We start from the raw sequence: 18,183 nt of genomic DNA, 5'->3' as shown, positions 1-18,183 counted from the left end.
GATACTGCTTTACTCCAGCGATACGTATAATCATGAAATTCGTTCAAAAGTTATTTGTTCATATGTTAAAACCTTTTTCGTAACTGATAATAATCATGGTCGTTATGTGTCAAAGGTATTTAGATACACTGTTTCTTGACAAAATATCGTGAATTATCTTATGTTCTAAGAAACAAAATTACGATATTGCTTTTAAAGTTAAGACATTTCATGCTAAATTTGAACTTGAATTTTTATTGGTAGATTTGTTTTAGAAGACCTAGTAAAAGTCGCCGTGCATTTGCTTGCCTGCAGGAAACGTTCATGATATTTGATACCAAAAACACTCACTTGTTTCACACCTCTCCCCAGCAAACCCCTCACGACAGGTACAGGTGTACCCGTTGATCCTATCCACACACGTTCCACCGATACAGGGGCTGGAGCTGCACTCGTTGATTTCTAGATCAAGGAACAATAATTTTTTTGTGAACATCAGCCATGAGAAAACCTTTTAATTTGCTATTATTGATTCGTACCAACGGTTCCAAGTCTGACATTTGACAATTCATAGAGCATGAATACTAAGTAGATTTCTAAACATTCACGAACAGCAACTTAGCCAAAGGTATGATTCAGTCCTTCATTGAACTGCCAATGACCGCATTTAATGCACTTTACCTTGCATGATCTCAATTATGGTCATAATGATTATAAAAGGCCTCTATACAGACCTGTGCAAACCGTGCCAGACCCCACATATCCGTCCAGACACTGACAGGTGTAGCTGCCTGCTGTGTTGGTGCAGTTGGCAAACTCGGAACATGGAGCCGACAAACACTCGTCTTCATCTGGAAAATAAACGATTTTTTCATCAGGTGAGCTTAAAAATTCCGTCCTCATTACCGAAGAAACTTTAGGCTACAGTAGGCAAATTGTATGGATGGCATCCTCCACAGACTTCAAATCTAATGGGATAAGTCAAAAACAAAAAAGCGGGCTCCCAAAAAACAAGATTCCCACATTTTTAAATTTTGACGTCATAAACCTTGTTGTGATTGTGCTTAATATCCTGCCAACTATTATAACAGCCAATTGCCACTATAAAATAAAAGTTTTCAATCATTGTACAAGTGGTTTTGATTCAGTGGGATCAAAGTAAAAGATAAAGCAATAAATGATAGTCATGTATTGTTTCCTCTTTTCATATTTATCTGCCATCCACTTTCCGTCAACTTTACTGGCATTGACTACGATTCGACTGTAGATCAATTTTTTTATGCAGTGTAAGATGATGACGATGTAACAGACCTTCACATGAGGTCCTCCCGTCACCAGTATAACCACTGGGACACCGGCACGTGTACGAGCCGTACGGAGAGTTGATGCACCTCGCGTTAGGCACACAGGCTGGCCGGCCCAAGCAATAGTCCAAACCGTCTTCGCATTCATTGATATCTGCAAAAGAACGTAATGTAACGTGCGTAACTTCCTTAAAAACTGATAAATTGACATAAAGTAAAAGGCATGCTTGGCTTAGAAATATCTAGAAATCAGACGATTTTACAAAATGGCAAGTTTTTAAGTAGTATATAAAAGTACATGCTTATGAGCTTACCTCGGCAAAACTGGGAAAGACCAAAGAATCCGTATCCTGTGTTGCAGTCACACTTCTGAATGTCGCCATTAACAAAACAGCTTCCAAACCCACAGAACCGGATACAGGGGGTCATCGCTGAAGATTGAGAGCAAAAGATATACCGGTAAGTTAATACCTATAATGTTATTGTTAGACCTAATGTAACTGTGCAAACTTTTTTCATTATAACACTGACCGTTAAAGGAATTTTACATTAATTATAAAACGTTGTATACCTTCACAAGTTGGCAGTGTGCCCTTCCATTCCCCATCGCTGCCACAGGTAAGCGTTGTGGTCCCGTTCGCGAACTGAAATCCCGTCTTGCAGCGGTAAGTTGCCACGGATCCAGTGGTCGTTGTGGTCAGACTAACCTCAGTATGGGAGGGCAGCAATGGACATCCACAGTCTGTAACTAAGGAGAAATTTTGAATACACGCGAAGTACATTATGTGACAATGAAACATTTAAACAATGAAAGAAGGTCACCATTCTGGACCGAAAAAGCAGATGGTTCGAACGAGGAGTCAAGGAGGCCGTGCACATCAGGTCTCGCTCCCCGTCCCTCCACCGTGACCAAAGACGCCACAGGCTCCCTACGATCTACAACTGCCTCGTCAAGTCACGTGACCTGGGCGACCTTTGAAGCCTAGGTCACTTGACCCCTCTTATGAGCTGGCGAAAGATGCCGGATGCAGCACGTCGGCAGAACGTACTGCACCTGCGCGAAACCCGTAATGTATTGTACATAGCATTTAGACAGAATGTCTCATATAAGGTTGTATTCGCTCATATAAGGTTAGCATTTCGACAATCACGGTGGTAAAATCTGGGCTGCAAAGTTCCCACATGTCATAGAACCCGAACTGTGTTCGATCGTGTTCGATCTGGGCAATTCGAATCGAACCCGCGTTCTCTTCGGGGTCACCTGCGGTCATTTACAATAAAGCGGCAAAACAAGCCTTTCTGCCTCCGTGCCTTGCAACAGATAAAAAACAACACCTTTCTATAGATAAAAACAGTTTCCTGGACAGTACATGTCCGCTATCATTTTTTGTGGACATGTAACATGTAGCGAAGCTACTGTCGTATCCTTTGGTGACCTTGAATACTGTAATGATTCTTTACACCAGTATGAATAACGCAATGCACACTTTTGGTGGACATGACATGTCTGCAAAACTCGTTTTAACCTGCAAGCATGGAGAGTCAAACATCCCCCATTTACGGCCCAAAATGACCGTAACGGTTGTCCCGAAAATCGTGTTTTAGGGATTTTTTAAAAATTGCCTCAATTTTGAATTATGGGTAATTTAGTACGAAAAATGTAAAAAATAATCATTTTTTTCATCAATATGTCGAAAAAAACTAGACTTAAAATCAGAAATTAAAATTTCCCTAAAACACGATTTTTGACCTTATTCGTAGTCGTCGAAAAATATACAAATCGGGGATCTGGGGTGATATACGTAGCCAGGTTAAAACGATGTTTGCCTTAAAACATGGCATGACTTGTGGTCGGAAACCCGGAAAAAAACGTCTTTCGGAGCGACATTTTGAAAAATCAATGATTTAACATAAACAGCTAATATTAAAAGGGTGTTAAGGCAATAATTTCATTTTAATTTGACGAAATGTACCATTAAATCCTTTTTGTTCATTTTCAAGTATTTTACGGGTAGTCCAAAATAGGCCAAAATAGCGTCTTGTAACCCGATACCTTTTAGAACGCGCCTAGCAATGGGAAAGAATGCAGTAGTGACAGACCGCCGTGAATAGTTTCCAAATGTTATGTCGGAAAGAATATCCTCTTATATCTGCAACAGGCAAAATTCTGATGCAACGTTGACCAAAAACCCAACGAAAAACGCGAAAATAAGGGGTTCTGCGCAGGCGCAGTACGTTCTGCCGATGTTCTCTGAGCTAAAATTTGTCGTGAGTACCAATTTAACTCCTTCTGTCAACAATTAAACTGTTCTCCCAATTCAACCTTCTCTCTGAAGGGACCGGGGGCGATATCCACTTTAAATTAGCATTTGCAGGTATCACGTTTGTAAAGTAGCGTGCTGTGCGTGATTTGGGCAGAGTAGTTCAGTGGCAAATTCTCTTATTTTTCTATCTAATTGAAAGCAGATCAATAGAATATAAGCCACTTTATAGTCAAATAGTAGAAAGGATGTCGAAACCAACGAGAAGAGAAGTCGGAATAAAATTTGGCAGAAAATTAAGTAGCTAGGAAAAGGTTTTATTTGCATTGCCAAACAATATTTTCGAGTAGTTCCATCGCCCCAAATGGCATAGCGATATATGTACAAACTCTTTCAATCGTTCACCAATTCAGTCAATTACTCTGATTTGATGAAAAATGAAAGAAAGAAACATTACGCAGCTGTTGTAGCCATTGTTCCACTTGCGCTTGATGAAATTGAAAGAAGAGTTGTCATGTGATTGACTGGTAATGTTGTTGTGGTCAGCTTTGTTGTTGTGACTGTTGTTGTTGTCGGCTCTGTTGTTGTGACTGTTGTTGTTGTCGGCTCTGTTGTTGTGACTGTTGTTGTTGTCGGCTCTGTTGTTGTGGCTGTTGTTGTTGTCGGCTCTGTTGTTGTCGGCTCTGTTGTTGTGACTGTTGTTGTTGTCGGCTCTGTTGTTGTGACTGTTGTTGTGGTCGGCTCTGTTGTTGTTACTGTTGTTGTCGGCTTTGTTGTTGTGACTGTTGTGGTGGTGGGCTCTGTTGTTGTGACTGTTGTTGTTGTCGGCTTTGTTGTTGTGACTGTTGTGGTGGTCTGCTCTGTTGTTGTGGCTGTTGTTGTTGTCGGCTCTGTTGTTGTGACTGTTGTTGTTGTCGGCTCTGTTGTTGTGGCTGTTGTTGTTGTCGGCTCTGTTGTTGTGACTGTTGTTGTTGTCGGCTCTGTTGTTGTGACTGTTGTTGTTGTCGGCTCTGTTGTTGTGGCTGTTGTTGTTGTCGGCTCTGTTGTTATGACTGTTGTTGTTGTCGGCTCTGTTGTTGTGACTGTTGTTGTTGTCGGTCTTTGTTGTGGCTGTTGTTGTTGTGGCCGGCTCTGTTGTTGTGACTGTTGTTGTGACTGGTGTTATTGGCCCCACTGTACAATGGAATGAATTAATCTATTACTATTCTAGTAAGCAACTTGTGCAAAGAATAAGATTTATAACAAAATATTGCAATTTTTCAAAGTTTGAAAGTTTCATCTCAACAAAGAAGGCCATTGTATAATTTCCTTACCTATCATACAAACCGTCCCAAAAAAATACGTACCGTATACCTTGTTGCTTTGGTCATCAAAGATACTATTTTACTTTATTCCACCTATGCAAGATATGAACCCTTCCAATTGCACCCCCATGTAATATGAAGCAGTCTACAACACTGCCACTTAGTAAATAATTGACTCTTTCATGATACGCCATGATACGCATTGTCGGTGTAAAAGGGAGGGGTCGCAAAATTTGCAATAAAATCTGGTTGTCATATATACATGTGCACTGTAGGCACCCTCATGTCCAAAGTTAGGTAAATACCCTTGTCCTGCGGGGCCCATATATATATGGGCTGCACATACAGTACCATCCATATAGTGCCCTGTGTATGTGCGATTTGGGGGTGTTTCTTGTGCAACGCATCACACCGCAGCGAAACGCAACGAATGCGGAAGTAACTACGCCGCCGCAGGGCAAAAAAAGTCAAGCGTCTGTGACTTGATTAGGACATGAAATTATTTGAAAATATTGTGTAAAAATTGCCAGCAGGACAAGGGTTAAATTAAGACCAGGGCACAAGATCTACAGGAATATTTTGTCTGAAAACAGCCAATATGTATCGTATGTTATTTAGATCGTGTCCAATGTGGTACTAAAAGGACGAATAACGAAAAGGAAAATACAGAAATTAGCAAAGGATATTCATGTGAGCACATAGTGCATATTTCACCCCAGTTCTCACCTACCCAATTTATGCCACATTTATAGGTTTAATTCTAACTAAACAGGAGTTCCGAGATCTCATACATCCATGAAATATGGGCTTGACATGTAAATGTATTCTTTTATTATGCAAATGACCTCTACAAAAACATAATAAATACACCGTGATGTTAGCTTTTAATTAACTTACACATGTTCCAAGTATGAAATTCCCATCATTTACCACTAAGGAGTCATAGAATTTTGAGATTGATTATGCAAATTAGGTCCATATTTGCATAATTGGTATCTGGTGATATTCCTCCTGCCATAGATTGTAAACATCACATATATCAAAGTCCAATGATGTAAAACACTGGAATTACAGAATTTCCTCATTAAGTATGCAAAAGAAGTCAAAGGCGGTTATACCGGCTATACAGATACAGATCATTTGCATAATTTGCATCCAATAATGTAGATCTCTGTCTGAGCTACCCACATACAAAAATAAAGAAAATGCATTTTTCCTTTGTGAATTAATCTGCTCTGAAAGCTTTCGCCAGACCCACACCACTTATTCCAGTCAGGAAAGGCTATCCGCCATTTAAAAATCAAGATAGATTGTCCATACATTGTCCATACATTGTCCAGGACAGAAGTTGTGCTGCGGTACCAAAGTCAGCCTCCAGGAGGCCCGAAATTGACCTTGACCTTTGCCTACCCAACACCTACCCACAAACCAAATATCATTACAATCCATCAAAAGGTTTAAAAGTTATGCTGGCTACAAATGTGCGGAAACACAAACACAAATACACAGACACACAGACACTCCAAAAACGATACCTCCAATTTTCATGGAGCACGTGGGAGGTAATAACATGCCCGTACACAGGTGGGTTCGTGGGGGTTCGGACGAGCGCTCCCAAAAGGTTCAAATGTCCAATTTTGGTCCACCTTTTATCTTCAGCGGGACTGGAATCGTAAAAAAAGATCGGAGATCTCATACCTCCATTAACTATATGAGTTTCTATAAATGTTTTTATTTGTCTCATTGACTATGGAAATAAGGTCGTAATTCGCATAATCTAGTTTAATCTATGGTTTTCTAAATTCAAATGACAATATTTTTCTTGTACAATCCTCTCCTTTGTCATACTTTATTTCATCAGGTTCTCATTAATTATGCAAATGACCTCCACGTTAACATAATATATGAATAGTAGTGTTAACATTTAAGGAAGTTACACATGGCACAAGGTATAAAATCTCCATCATTTACAAATGAGTCATAGACTTTTCACATTAATTATGCAAATCAGGTCATAATTTGCATAATTTGGTATGTGTTGATGTTTCGCCTGACATAGATTAAATAGATCTATAAGTGTATAAAAGTACTATTATATAAAACACTGTATTTATAGAATTTCCTTCTTAATTTTTCAAATTAAGTCCTAATTTGCATAATATGCATTTAATTATGTACAACTTTCTCTCAGCTACCTACACACCAAAAAGATAAAGATACTTTCTGGAGTTATTGGCATTTAAAGGTTTCGCAAGAAAGTCCCCTGCAGTTCCAGAACAAGCGGCAAGAGAGACCAAATTCACACAAATTATTCATGACAGGAAAATCTATCTGTCACCGAAAATTCAAGACCATAGCATGTTCAGGACAAAAGATACAAAAACCGGAAGTTCTGCTGCTGTACCAAGGTCATCCATCAGGAGGCCTATGTTTGACCTTGACCTTCGTCTTCCTTACCAACATACCAAATATCATCACAATCCATAAAGGTGTTATGAAGTTATGCTGACAAGAAATGTGCGGAAACACACACACACACACACACACAGACAGAAAGAGAGAGAGACGCCAAAAACAATACCTCCATTTTTCATGAAGATAAAAAAACTGCTCAACTTCAACTTACGGAACAAGAAATATGTAAATTCCTCTGTAAACATTCATTTGTACTGATGAAAGGTGTCGGACGACACCTGAAACGTCTACCAATTAAAAATCCAATCAAGTTTGAAAAGACTAAACTACTCAATTATTTTATTACCACCCTGGATGAGTAATCTTCACCAACATTTATATACATAGTTTTAAATGAAACGGATGCCATTAACATGATAAATCTGAAACCTAGCGCTATAGCGTGTGTCTAAAAACACATTGCGTTCATCCCCTCCGCAAACATCAAATTCCGTGACCTACCATGCTCAGCTTCACAGATGAACCTTGCGTTTGTAGAACAAGTCCCGTCGTTCCATTTATTCGTATTGTTGTACTGAAACCAGTTGCTGAACCAGTATGAAGGGAAGTACTCGACACACTGTTCATTTCCACCTTGATTATTCGGCTCTCCATCAGCCCAGTCGGTGTAATTTAACTCTCCGCCATCTACGTAATTCCATGTTTCATCCTTACGATGCAGCCCGAAACGGAATAGTTCGGTCGTGCTCACATTGTTTTTCAAAGCGATAAGGAAGTCATTGGTTTTGCTGTCGCGAGGCATGGCCAAAGTGCCGCCGTCTGCTAGACACACGACCAAAGCATCGTCGAAGGTTTCCAGGTTGCCATAGGCACGGTAACACCTGTTAGTGTGTGCAAGATATGAGTAGCTTCCAGGGCAACCTGCAGCTGGAATAACACAGCAAAATCCAAAATAAACTTAATATGTCTTTTAAGAATACGTAACTGCTTCTATTTATCCACAAATGAGTAGTAATGAATCACATTTCTTTCTCTTATGGTGATTGGCCAGCCTGATTAAATTACTTTACGGTTGTCGGCCGCCCAACATCCAGCCGGCCCTCTGTGGGGAGGGGCCACTAAAGCCGCGGGCGGCAGATTTTGCGTTACACAGACTACTTAGCGGCTTGACTTGGTGATATAGGACCCTTCGTATGATATTTTCCGTGGACCTGGTCGAAGTGTTCCGACATATCATTTGCGTATATTAGGATTTCCATATTCTATGTATTGAATGAAGGGCGCTCCACGTCTTGGCGATGCTAACATCCATGTCATGACTACTATCAAATTGAATGTAACCTCCTAGGTACTTAAAATCGGCAAACCGCTGAATTGTCGTTTCAGACAACAGTTCGGTGTGTGAATTTTGACACGCACCACCTCAACGCCCTAATTCAAAATCACCCCCAGAACACAAGGGACCCCATCCAGAAAGTGCGAAATGGAACGAAATGAAACGAAATATGTAAAGCCGTTAAGACGTTTGTGCCTTGGAACGGCGACGTTAGTGTCCGCTCGACGTCCAGATGGCAACGTTAAGATTGATGGTATTCTTAGAACCGCAACGTTATAAGATCGATCAGGGTACGTTGATAATAAAGTGACCGCAACGTTATAAGGTGGATCGGGGTACGTTAAGAATAAAGTAACCACAACGTTTTAAGTTACGTTATAACATGGAGGTCTTTTCTACCTCCATGGTTGAAAAAACCTCCATGTTATAACGTACCAATAAATTGAGTTTTGAGGTGAGCAGTCAGAGTGTGCTTCTTTGTGGTCTCTGTCTGTCCTATCGGTATGCTCACGGGGAGGAATTTTATCACCAGCCGCGTCCCTTACATGTGCACAATGAAATGAAATAGATTGCAAAATATAAGAAACGGAACTGTTCAAAATTTTAAGTACAGAAGTGAGTGGTGAATAAATAATATGATGTGTTTTATTTCTTGAACCTATTCATTCCTGTGTTTGTGTGGCTAATTTCTTCCTGAATATTTGGGCACGGCGTGCAAAACCTGTGTTGGACGATATGCTATGCTAATAACCCGATGCGTATGGAAGTAAAGACTAGAATTAAGGATTGGACGGTAAAATTTCATTTTCAGAATTCACCAAAAGTGCATGAGGCAAGCGTTATTATACAGCGTTTTTTTAACTTTTACTGTGTTGGCTGGCCATGGGGCGGAGCTAAATTCTTTCCCCCACATGCAAATGATCCGCCATTGTTACCGACGGTTGGCAAAAATTATCTACTTTGACTTTTCACGGTGGTTCAAAACGGCCCTGAAAATCCCCACTCATAGCTAATTGATATTGATGAAAATAAGATGTCAATCACACTTGTCACCATTGGCAACTGTCCATGATTGGTTGACACTTTTGTGGGCCGGCTCTAGGAATGTTTACCTTGCTGTTTGCCCCCTGCGAATTTTTCCCGCCAACTGTTCTATTCATATGCGCAGTTCACCTGATCCTCAATTGTTTTAATTTCACACATTCTAACACGACATAGCGTGGGTGCAAGGTATGATAATTTTCTGGGATGGTATATACACAGACCAACATCGTTCCTAACTCTCTGTGTAATTCGGTTGCGATCAAAACGTAAAAATACTCAAGATACCGGCGGCCAAGAGGTTGCCCTTGACCGGCCAAGAATTCGAGGAAGCCGATAAGCCAAAATCATTGATGAGACTACATGTTACTAAAAAAACGCAACAAGTTTAATCTTATAATTCTGGACATCCCCGGAAGTTAACGCTTATTCTGTAGTTGTCTCATTATTTCCTCTGGACGTTGTTTCCGAGATCGGCAACGCTTGGCTAGAATATTGCCGCAACAAGTTACTACACAAAGAAAAAAACTCTTTGACTACTCAACTCAAAACTCACTTTATTATTAGCGTACCCTGATCGATCTTATAACGTTGTGGTCACTTTATTATTAACGTACCCTGATCGATCTTGTAACGTTGCGGTTTGGACGTCGAGCGGACACTAACGTCGTCGTTCCAAGTTGGACGTCGAGCGGACACTAACGTCGCCGTTCCAACGTACTTCTATTATACATATTTCGTTTCAGTTCGTTCCATTTCGTCCCATTTCGTTTCATTTCGTTCAATTTCGTCCATTTGGGTCCATTTCGCACTTTCTGTACACCGGAACAGGGAGGGGAACAGAACAAGGAAACAAGGGTTAGTTTTCTCCATTTCCTCGAGCACGGTATGATTCTTTGTCACCACTTGAACATTTTTGGGTTCGAAAAAGTCGACGTAAAGATTTATTTAGGCGACTTTACTACAGATGACAACAGCACTGTAAATTCAAGGGGATTCATTCCTCAGCTAACATCTTGCACACACAGTCCTTCCTCAGTAAGACATCTGGAGCCGCAAAATTCCCGTTTAGAACCTTTTATTTAGCCTGCAACACGACCGTTTCGCATGTGTGGCTTCTTCAAGTGTACAAAGGCTAAATCACACAAGTAACATGAAGTTCTCACTTATATACATTTCCAGTGCATAATGCCCTGATCAGTTACGTAAGTTCGAAGTGCTCTGATCTTGTCATGCAGTTACATGCAGGTCGAGGTGCACTGACCTTAGTTGGCCTACTACATGACCTCATCTATTGTTCTAGACCAATTAGACAATTAGATATGTCATTACACAATGTGAAAAGAGAAGCCCAATTTCTTCGAAGTGTTGTTTGTCCCGTGGCTGTTTTCTTGCTCTGGAATACGTGCCTCAGGCTGCCTCTATTGTAGCGCACTTGTATCGTCGGTGTGTTCGATGTTGAGAAATGCTGAGAAGCCAGAGCAATAAAACAGCCATGGGACAAACAACACTTCGAAGAAATTGGAATTTTCTCTTTTCGAATACAATAATTCACTAATTCCTTAGAGGACTCAATGCCGTATTAGTATCCACATATCGGTTATGTGTGTATTCAGTAAACCAGATAATCTAACCTTGATGTTAATTATGCATTTTTATTACCTTCACAAGTTGGTGTATCATCAGTCCATGTCCCGTTAGACTGGCAGGTTATATTGGCAGTTCCCCACAGATGATACCCGGCCATACAGGTGTACCTGACTGTCTGTCCTGATGTAAAGTTACTGTTGTTATCTCTTGTCCCATTGGTCGGCACACCAGGATCCCAGCATTGGTCTGCTGTTCGGCCTGAAAGAAGGAAGACTGTGTGAATTTCCTTCCTTGCAGTTAATGCTGCATCCTTCAAATAAAACTTATGCAAAGCGTAAAGAGCACCAACGAAAAGAACAATTTGGAAACATCAACAACAATGAAATACGTAGAGGTTTTGTATTTTTTTTCATTTGTATAATTACTTTTGGAAGCGGTGTTGTAATTAGCATAACAATTTGAATTTATTGCCTTTCAACTGAACTTACAAATATTTATTCGTGAAATACAAACTTTTCCGGAATTTATTATTTTATCATTTCATGATTGATTATGTACGTCACCTCCACACTGGCATATTAAAATGATTTTATTTTATATTAACTTACAGTCTAAAGTATAAAACTACAAACATTTACTACTTTGGTGTCTTATACATTTATAGCATTTTCGTGTAATTATGCAAATTAAGTTCTTATTAGCAAAATTAACCATATGGTAGTACATGTATTAAAGTCTAATTATTTAAAATATTGGAATTAAAGAAATCCATCATTTCTTATGCAATGTAAGTCCTTTTGCAAAATCTCAATTTAACTTACAGATGAATCTACAGGCGAGAACAAACCCAAACCACTTCTTTCTGACTTGAAAAGTTAATCTCCCAAATTAATGGTTGCAAAATCAGGACAATGGCATTTACAGGATGAAATATGCAAAAAACTGAAAGTTGTGTTGCAGTACAAATATCAGTCCACAATGAGAACCATATTTGACTCTGACCTTGTTTTTTTTCCAATATCTACTCACATATCAAATATCATCACAATTTATAAAGGTATTCTAAAGTTATGCCGACTGGCCTCTACCAGGCACCGCGAGTCGCCTGAAAAATAGTAGAAATTGGCCAAAATAAAGGACTGATAAACCAGGAGAGTTAGCCGGCCAGAGAGACTCCAAATGGCAACCCGTGGGCGACCCTGGTAGAGGCTAATGCTGGCAACAAAAATAATGCAGACATTTTTTTTTTGTGCACAGAGACTACCGAGCAGTTCGGTTTAAAGTGAGAAGTGTAATCAAAGACCTTACTTGTATAAGAGAACTGGAATCCCTGACGGGTGTAACGGTCGTCAGATGTATACCTTAGTAACATCGTGTTAGATGTGCTGATGATGGGGCTGATTTGATGATGGTAACCTGATAACCTGAACATGTATAATGAATTTACTATCAAGATTTTACAGAAACTATTTAATATTATGGCCTATATTCTTCCGTTCTAAATAATGAAACTAAGGCTTTTAACTACTGGCTCGACTAACACAAAATAATCGATCATCACCACTACTAGATGCACGAAGTTTGAAATAGTTAAGTGGAGTCCTTTGGAAAGTGTTGGATATGTGCATCACCTTCGTAACTCTGGAGCATCATCATTGGCTCCATCGTAGATGGTCAGAAAGTCAGAACTATGAGTATAGAACCCGGCGAACGTGAGACGAATGATGCTTCCTTCTGGTACAGTGATCAACCACCTGATGTTTTCATTGTTGCCATAGTTCTGGGATAGCTTGGTGACGTCACAGGGCCTCCAGAGGGGCCCGTCATGTGTACTGCAGAAAGGGAAACGAGATATGCATTTGCCTTCATGATATTTTCTCTTTGCCTTATTGATAGTGTTGATTAAATGGCGATGAATTAAAAAAACATTACAAAAATCACGCTAGTGGCGAAGGGGTCATTGACCTGCTGTTTTACTCATGACGTGTGAAGAAAGATGATGACTTTCTAGCGAAGTTTGTAATAGACCGTTCCGGGTTGAACACTTAAAACTCATAAACCTAAAAGGCATTGGACATGTTTAATTCCGAAAATTGACTTAAAAAGCAGCATGGAAATGACGAGTTAACTCTTATATTTCTCGTGTCATGTAACAAGATCACTTATAGGGGAGGATAGATCGTCCTTGTTGAACATGTGTCGTTTCTGCTATTGTGTTGCTTTTATCTGTAATCGAGTTGTGAACGTTAACTTCCCGGCCGGTGTAATATTTGTAGCTGATGGTTTAATACGCCAGTCTAACTTTGGCGGCATGTTACAGGTGGTGTTTAAACTATAACGGTCCTGCTGGTGTATAATCAGGCAGATGTCCTTTTATGATAATGTTAAAATTTATCTAACGGTGTTGTTTACTTTTTACGGTGTTGTTTTTGAATACACGTAGATACATTTATTGCCACTGACATTGTCTCCAAGTTTTAGAAAAGAAAGTTATGGTTTTACCACATACAACTGCCCTTGATACTTCTGCCGGACTTGTGGATGTTGACATGTATTTATTGCAGTGGTGGCAACCTAAGGTTAGCCTTAGTGTGTGCATGAAGGGGATTTTTGATCTCTTTACATTTACGGTTTAAACCTCTTTAATAAAAACTCTCTACTTTGCGCTTGGAAACTACCCATTCTTTATATGACAACCGTAGACAATCTGGTGACAGATGTGTTTGCAATTGTAAAACATTAAGGTAATACATGCTGCTTCACATAACGCACGGCTTATCTCTACCTTCTGTGATATTAGGCGATTTGAAGCTGATTTTGACTAAAATATAATAAGATTATCTTCAGGCTGGCATTTTCAAGAAAGTTTGGGTGGAACGATGTGTGCCAGAGGACTGGCGGAAATCAATCGTAGTGCCAATATGAATGTATGACTGGATGAATGACTGGTTTATTAGGTAAAACATTGCAGCCCGTCAGGCTGAAATACGTTCTACTTACATAGTACATGAAAGTACGTTTTACTTACATAGGACACAACTCAATATGACGAATAGTATAAAATATTACATAGTATTTAAATGTCGATTGAAATAAAATATTACAATAACAAAACATCTGAGTGTGGTTGATTTACAACGTATTATTTGTTCGTGTTAAGCAGACTCAGTAGAGACGGTACAGGGCTGTTTTGAAATCTAGTCAGTGCGGCAAGGCGCCAGTGGTCATTTTGTTAGAGTTTCTAAGGTTCCTGCCGTGCTCCTGTCGCCGTGTGTTGGGGAGGAGATCAGCTGTGCGCTCCGATGTTGTCATGCTGTGTGCAAACTTGGTGCAGAGGACCGCCCGTCTCTTCTCGAGTGTTTCAAGTTTGCACATCTGCAGCCCCGTGGTGTAGTCTGTATACTTCTGACCCAAGATAATCCGGCATGCACGTTTCTGTACTCGTTACATATGGAAGAAGAAAGGGAATAAGAAAGAATGCAGCACATACCGAGGTATTTCACTCATAAGCCACACAGGAAAAACATTTGCAAAGATCCTCGAACAATGCACACGAGCGAGCTATCGTGGACCCGCTGTTCAGCGTAGCGCACTTTGGCTTCCGGAAGGGGAAAGGCCGTACGGATGCAATCCTTGCACTATGTGAAAAGGCCTGCGAGGTACCAAAAGCACATCCACCTCATCTTTGTAGACCAGGAAAAAGCGTTTTACCGGGTAAACAGGAACAAACTCTGGGATACACAAAACACAAAAGATCAGCCCCAATCACGTAAGAACCCCCCACAAAACCCATTTTTGGCCTTGACAATGCCCATTACCAAGACAATCTGCCTGCCAAAAATCGTAAACCTAGGACCATGCCTTCAAAATTTATCGTGCATAATCTGCCAAACAGTGCAAAACGATTTTATAGCCTTCTCGTCGAAGGCAAAGATCCTCGAACAACGCACACGAGCTATCGTACGCGTTGACCCGCTGCTCAGCGAAGCGCAGTTTGGCTTCCTGAAGGGGAGAGGCTGTACGGACGCAATCTTCGCACTAAGTGAAAAGGCCTGCGAGGTACCAAAGCACATCCACCTCATCTTTGTAGACCAGGAAAAAGCGTTTTACCGGGTAAACAGGAACAAACTCTGGGATATCTTAGAACAGTATGGTGTAAAAGGACAACTGCTAGAGAACATAAGAGCACTATACTTCAACAGTCAGAGTGCAGTGGTCTCTCCAACTGTTTCCGGGTAAGATCTGGAGTGAGGCAGGGATGTGCCCCCCCCTACTCTTTATAGTTAACATGGACAGAATCACAAATGAAGCTAACCCTGACCCAGTATCCCTGAATGAGTTGCTCTTTGCCGACGACCAAGGTCTCCTTAATGAAAGCAAGGTCCAGCTACAGCATCACACAGGCAATCTCAACAGAGCTTGTGGATCTCACGACATGAAGATCAGCATTGGGTAGACAGAGGCAATGCCAATATCAGTCGGCCGCTGCCCTGAGAAACTGGAGATCACTGTCAGTGGACAACCTCTGACGCAGACCACAGAGTTCAAATACTTGGGAAGCATATTAACTGAAGACGAAAAGATGGACAGAGTGATAGAGACAAGTATACAGAAAGCAAATTCCATCAGCTACCAACTGGCACCCCTCCTAAAACACCCAAGTATGCCAATGGACATCAAAGCCAAACTGTTTAACTCCATCTTCATTACCCATCCTTACTTACCAATGCCAAACCTGGACTCTCAGCAAAGCACAGGAGAGAAAATTCACTAGCTGCGAGATGATGTATCTTCGAAGAGCAGCAGGGAAGACAAGGAGGGACAGGGTCAGAAACGAAGTCATCAGACAGCTGGTTGGCAACAAACCAGTTCTCCAGTTTATTACCAAACAAAGGGTTCAATGTTTTGGTCACCTGATGAGAATGCCGACCACCAAACCAGCCCTAAGGGCCTACACCGCCAGGCACTCAGGAGTAAGCGCCAGAGGGAGACCGCGCCGCCGATGGATAGACGGAGTAGCGGAGACCCTCAGCGCACACGGCATGACACTCCGTGACGCCACACACCTGGCAGTGGAACGTCAACTACAACTCCCCGCGACGCCCCACCAGGCATAAGTGGAAGGATAAAGTAAAGTAAAGTAAGATCTTTAGGCTAGATGAGGGAAACATAAGCAGGAACAATCATTATGTTTTTTTTTAATATTGCCATCAGTGTGTCAGATAGACTTATGCCTTAGAGGGCTAATGCCGCATAAGTAGACCCTTATCGGTTATGTGTGTATTCAGTAAAACCAGATAATCTAATTTCGATGTCAATGATGTATTATTATTACCTTCACAAGTTGGTGTATCATCACTCCATGTCCCGTTCGGCTGGCAGGTTATATTGGCAGTTCCCCACAGATGATACCCGGCCATACAGGTGTACCTGACTGTCTGCCCTGATGTAAAGTTACTGTTGTTATCTCTTGTCCCATTGGTCGGCACACCAGGATCCCAGCATTCGTCTGCTGTACGGCCTGAAAGAAAGAAGGATGTGTGAATTTCCTCCCTTGCAGTTAATGCTGCATTATTCAAATAAAACACATGCAAATCCTAAAGAGTTGCATTGAAAAGAACAATTTAGAAACATACATCCATGAATTCGTAAAGGTTTTGTATTTTTTTTTATTTGTATAAGTTCATTTGGAAGCGGTGTTGTAATTAGCAAACCATTTGAATTCAATGCCTTTCAACTGAACTTACAAATATTTACAAAGTGAAATACCTACCCTTTTTTCATTTTAACATTTAATTATTGATTGCGCAAGTTACCTCCATACTGACATAAAGATGATGTTGATTTTTTATAATACTACATTTACTACTTTAGTATACATTTATAGCATTTTCGTGTAAATATGCAAATAAGTTCTTATTAGCAAAATTATTATATCTAAATATTCCACCTGTCATTTTTTATAAACCGGTGGGTGTATCAAAGTCAAATTATGTAAAATACTGGAATTACAGAAATTCATCATTACTTATGCAATGTAAGTCCTTTTTTGCACAATTTAAAGTTAACTTAAAGATGAAGATGCAAGGGAGAACAAACCTAAACCACTTTTTCCTAACTTAAAAAGTTAATCTTCCTAGTTAAAGATCACCAAGTCAGTACAATAACATATACAAGATGAAATATGACAAAACTGCAAGTTCTGTTGCAGTACAAAGATCAGTCACGAGGAGAACCATATTTGACTTTGACCTTGGTCTTTTCTAAGATCGTATGAAATACCATCACAACGTATAAAGGCCTTCTTAAGTTATGTCGGGTAGCCTCTAACAAGCAACACGCGTCGCTAAAAAATAGTAGGATCTGGCCGAAAAAAAATGACTAATGCACCAAAAAAGTTAGCCTGTCAGAGAGAATCCAATTGGCGACCCGTGGGCGACCCTAGTAGAGGCTAATACCCGCCACAAATATGCGGAAATTTACGCCCAAAAGCAGTTACGCATCGACAAGCAACTGGATATGATTTTGGAAAATCATATCCAGTTGCTTGAATAACTGCTTTTGGGCGTATCGTATTACCTGGAAGTCTAACCTTCATCAACGTATGCGGATTTTTTTTACACAGACAAAAGAGCAGTTCATATTAAACAGCACATGGTTATTGTTAGAAATGACGTATTGTAATTAGAGACCTTACTTATGTAGGAGAACTGGAACCCCTGACGGGTGTAACTGCCGTCAGATGTGAACCTCAGTAACATCGTGTTAGATGTGCTGAAGATGGGGCTGATTTGTCGATGGTAACCTGATAACCTGAACATGTATAATTAATTAACGATCAACATTTACAGAAACTGTTGTAATATTATGGCCTATATTTTTCCGTTCTAAATAATGAAACTAAAGTTTTTGACTAGTGGCTCGACTAACCACGAATAATCGATCATCACCAT

General features: G+C 40.4%; 1 protein-coding gene and 1 long non-coding RNA gene across 2 annotated transcripts in view; both read right to left on the bottom strand.

Moving 5' to 3' along the window:
* LOC109464016 overlaps positions 1-11,476 on the bottom strand; it is a gene marked incomplete at its 3' end in the record, with an annotated part of 45,578 nt that extends 34,102 nt beyond the window's left edge. Inside the window, exons 1-8 of the mRNA XM_019760935.1 lie at positions 11,303-11,476; positions 7,765-8,190; positions 4,628-4,717; positions 1,855-2,031; positions 1,598-1,714; positions 1,291-1,437; positions 714-830; positions 331-441 (exon numbers count right to left, since the gene is read on the bottom strand). Of these exons, the coding sequence (XP_019616494.1) occupies positions 331-441; positions 714-830; positions 1,291-1,437; positions 1,598-1,714; positions 1,855-2,031; positions 4,628-4,717; positions 7,765-8,190; positions 11,303-11,387 (1,270 nt within the window). The remainder of the gene's footprint in view (positions 1-330; positions 442-713; positions 831-1,290; positions 1,438-1,597; positions 1,715-1,854; positions 2,032-4,627; positions 4,718-7,764; positions 8,191-11,302) is intronic.
* A 1,092-nt stretch (positions 11,477-12,568) lies between these two features.
* On the bottom strand, positions 12,569-16,745 carry LOC109464036. The gene is made up of 3 exons (XR_002139860.1): positions 16,566-16,745; positions 12,862-13,062; positions 12,569-12,654 (listed from the first exon to the last, which is right to left on the bottom strand). It is a non-coding gene; the product is annotated as an uncharacterized LOC109464036 (long non-coding RNA).
* Positions 16,746-18,183: the final 1,438 nt, after the last annotated feature.

This window comes from Branchiostoma belcheri, unplaced genomic scaffold (genome assembly GCF_001625305.1).
Source record: "Branchiostoma belcheri isolate BF01 breed outbred unplaced genomic scaffold, Haploidv18h27 scaffold130, whole genome shotgun sequence".
NCBI classification, from domain to species: domain Eukaryota; kingdom Metazoa; phylum Chordata; class Leptocardii; order Amphioxiformes; family Branchiostomatidae; genus Branchiostoma; species Branchiostoma belcheri.
This window is presented reverse-complemented; position numbering and strand designations above follow the sequence as displayed.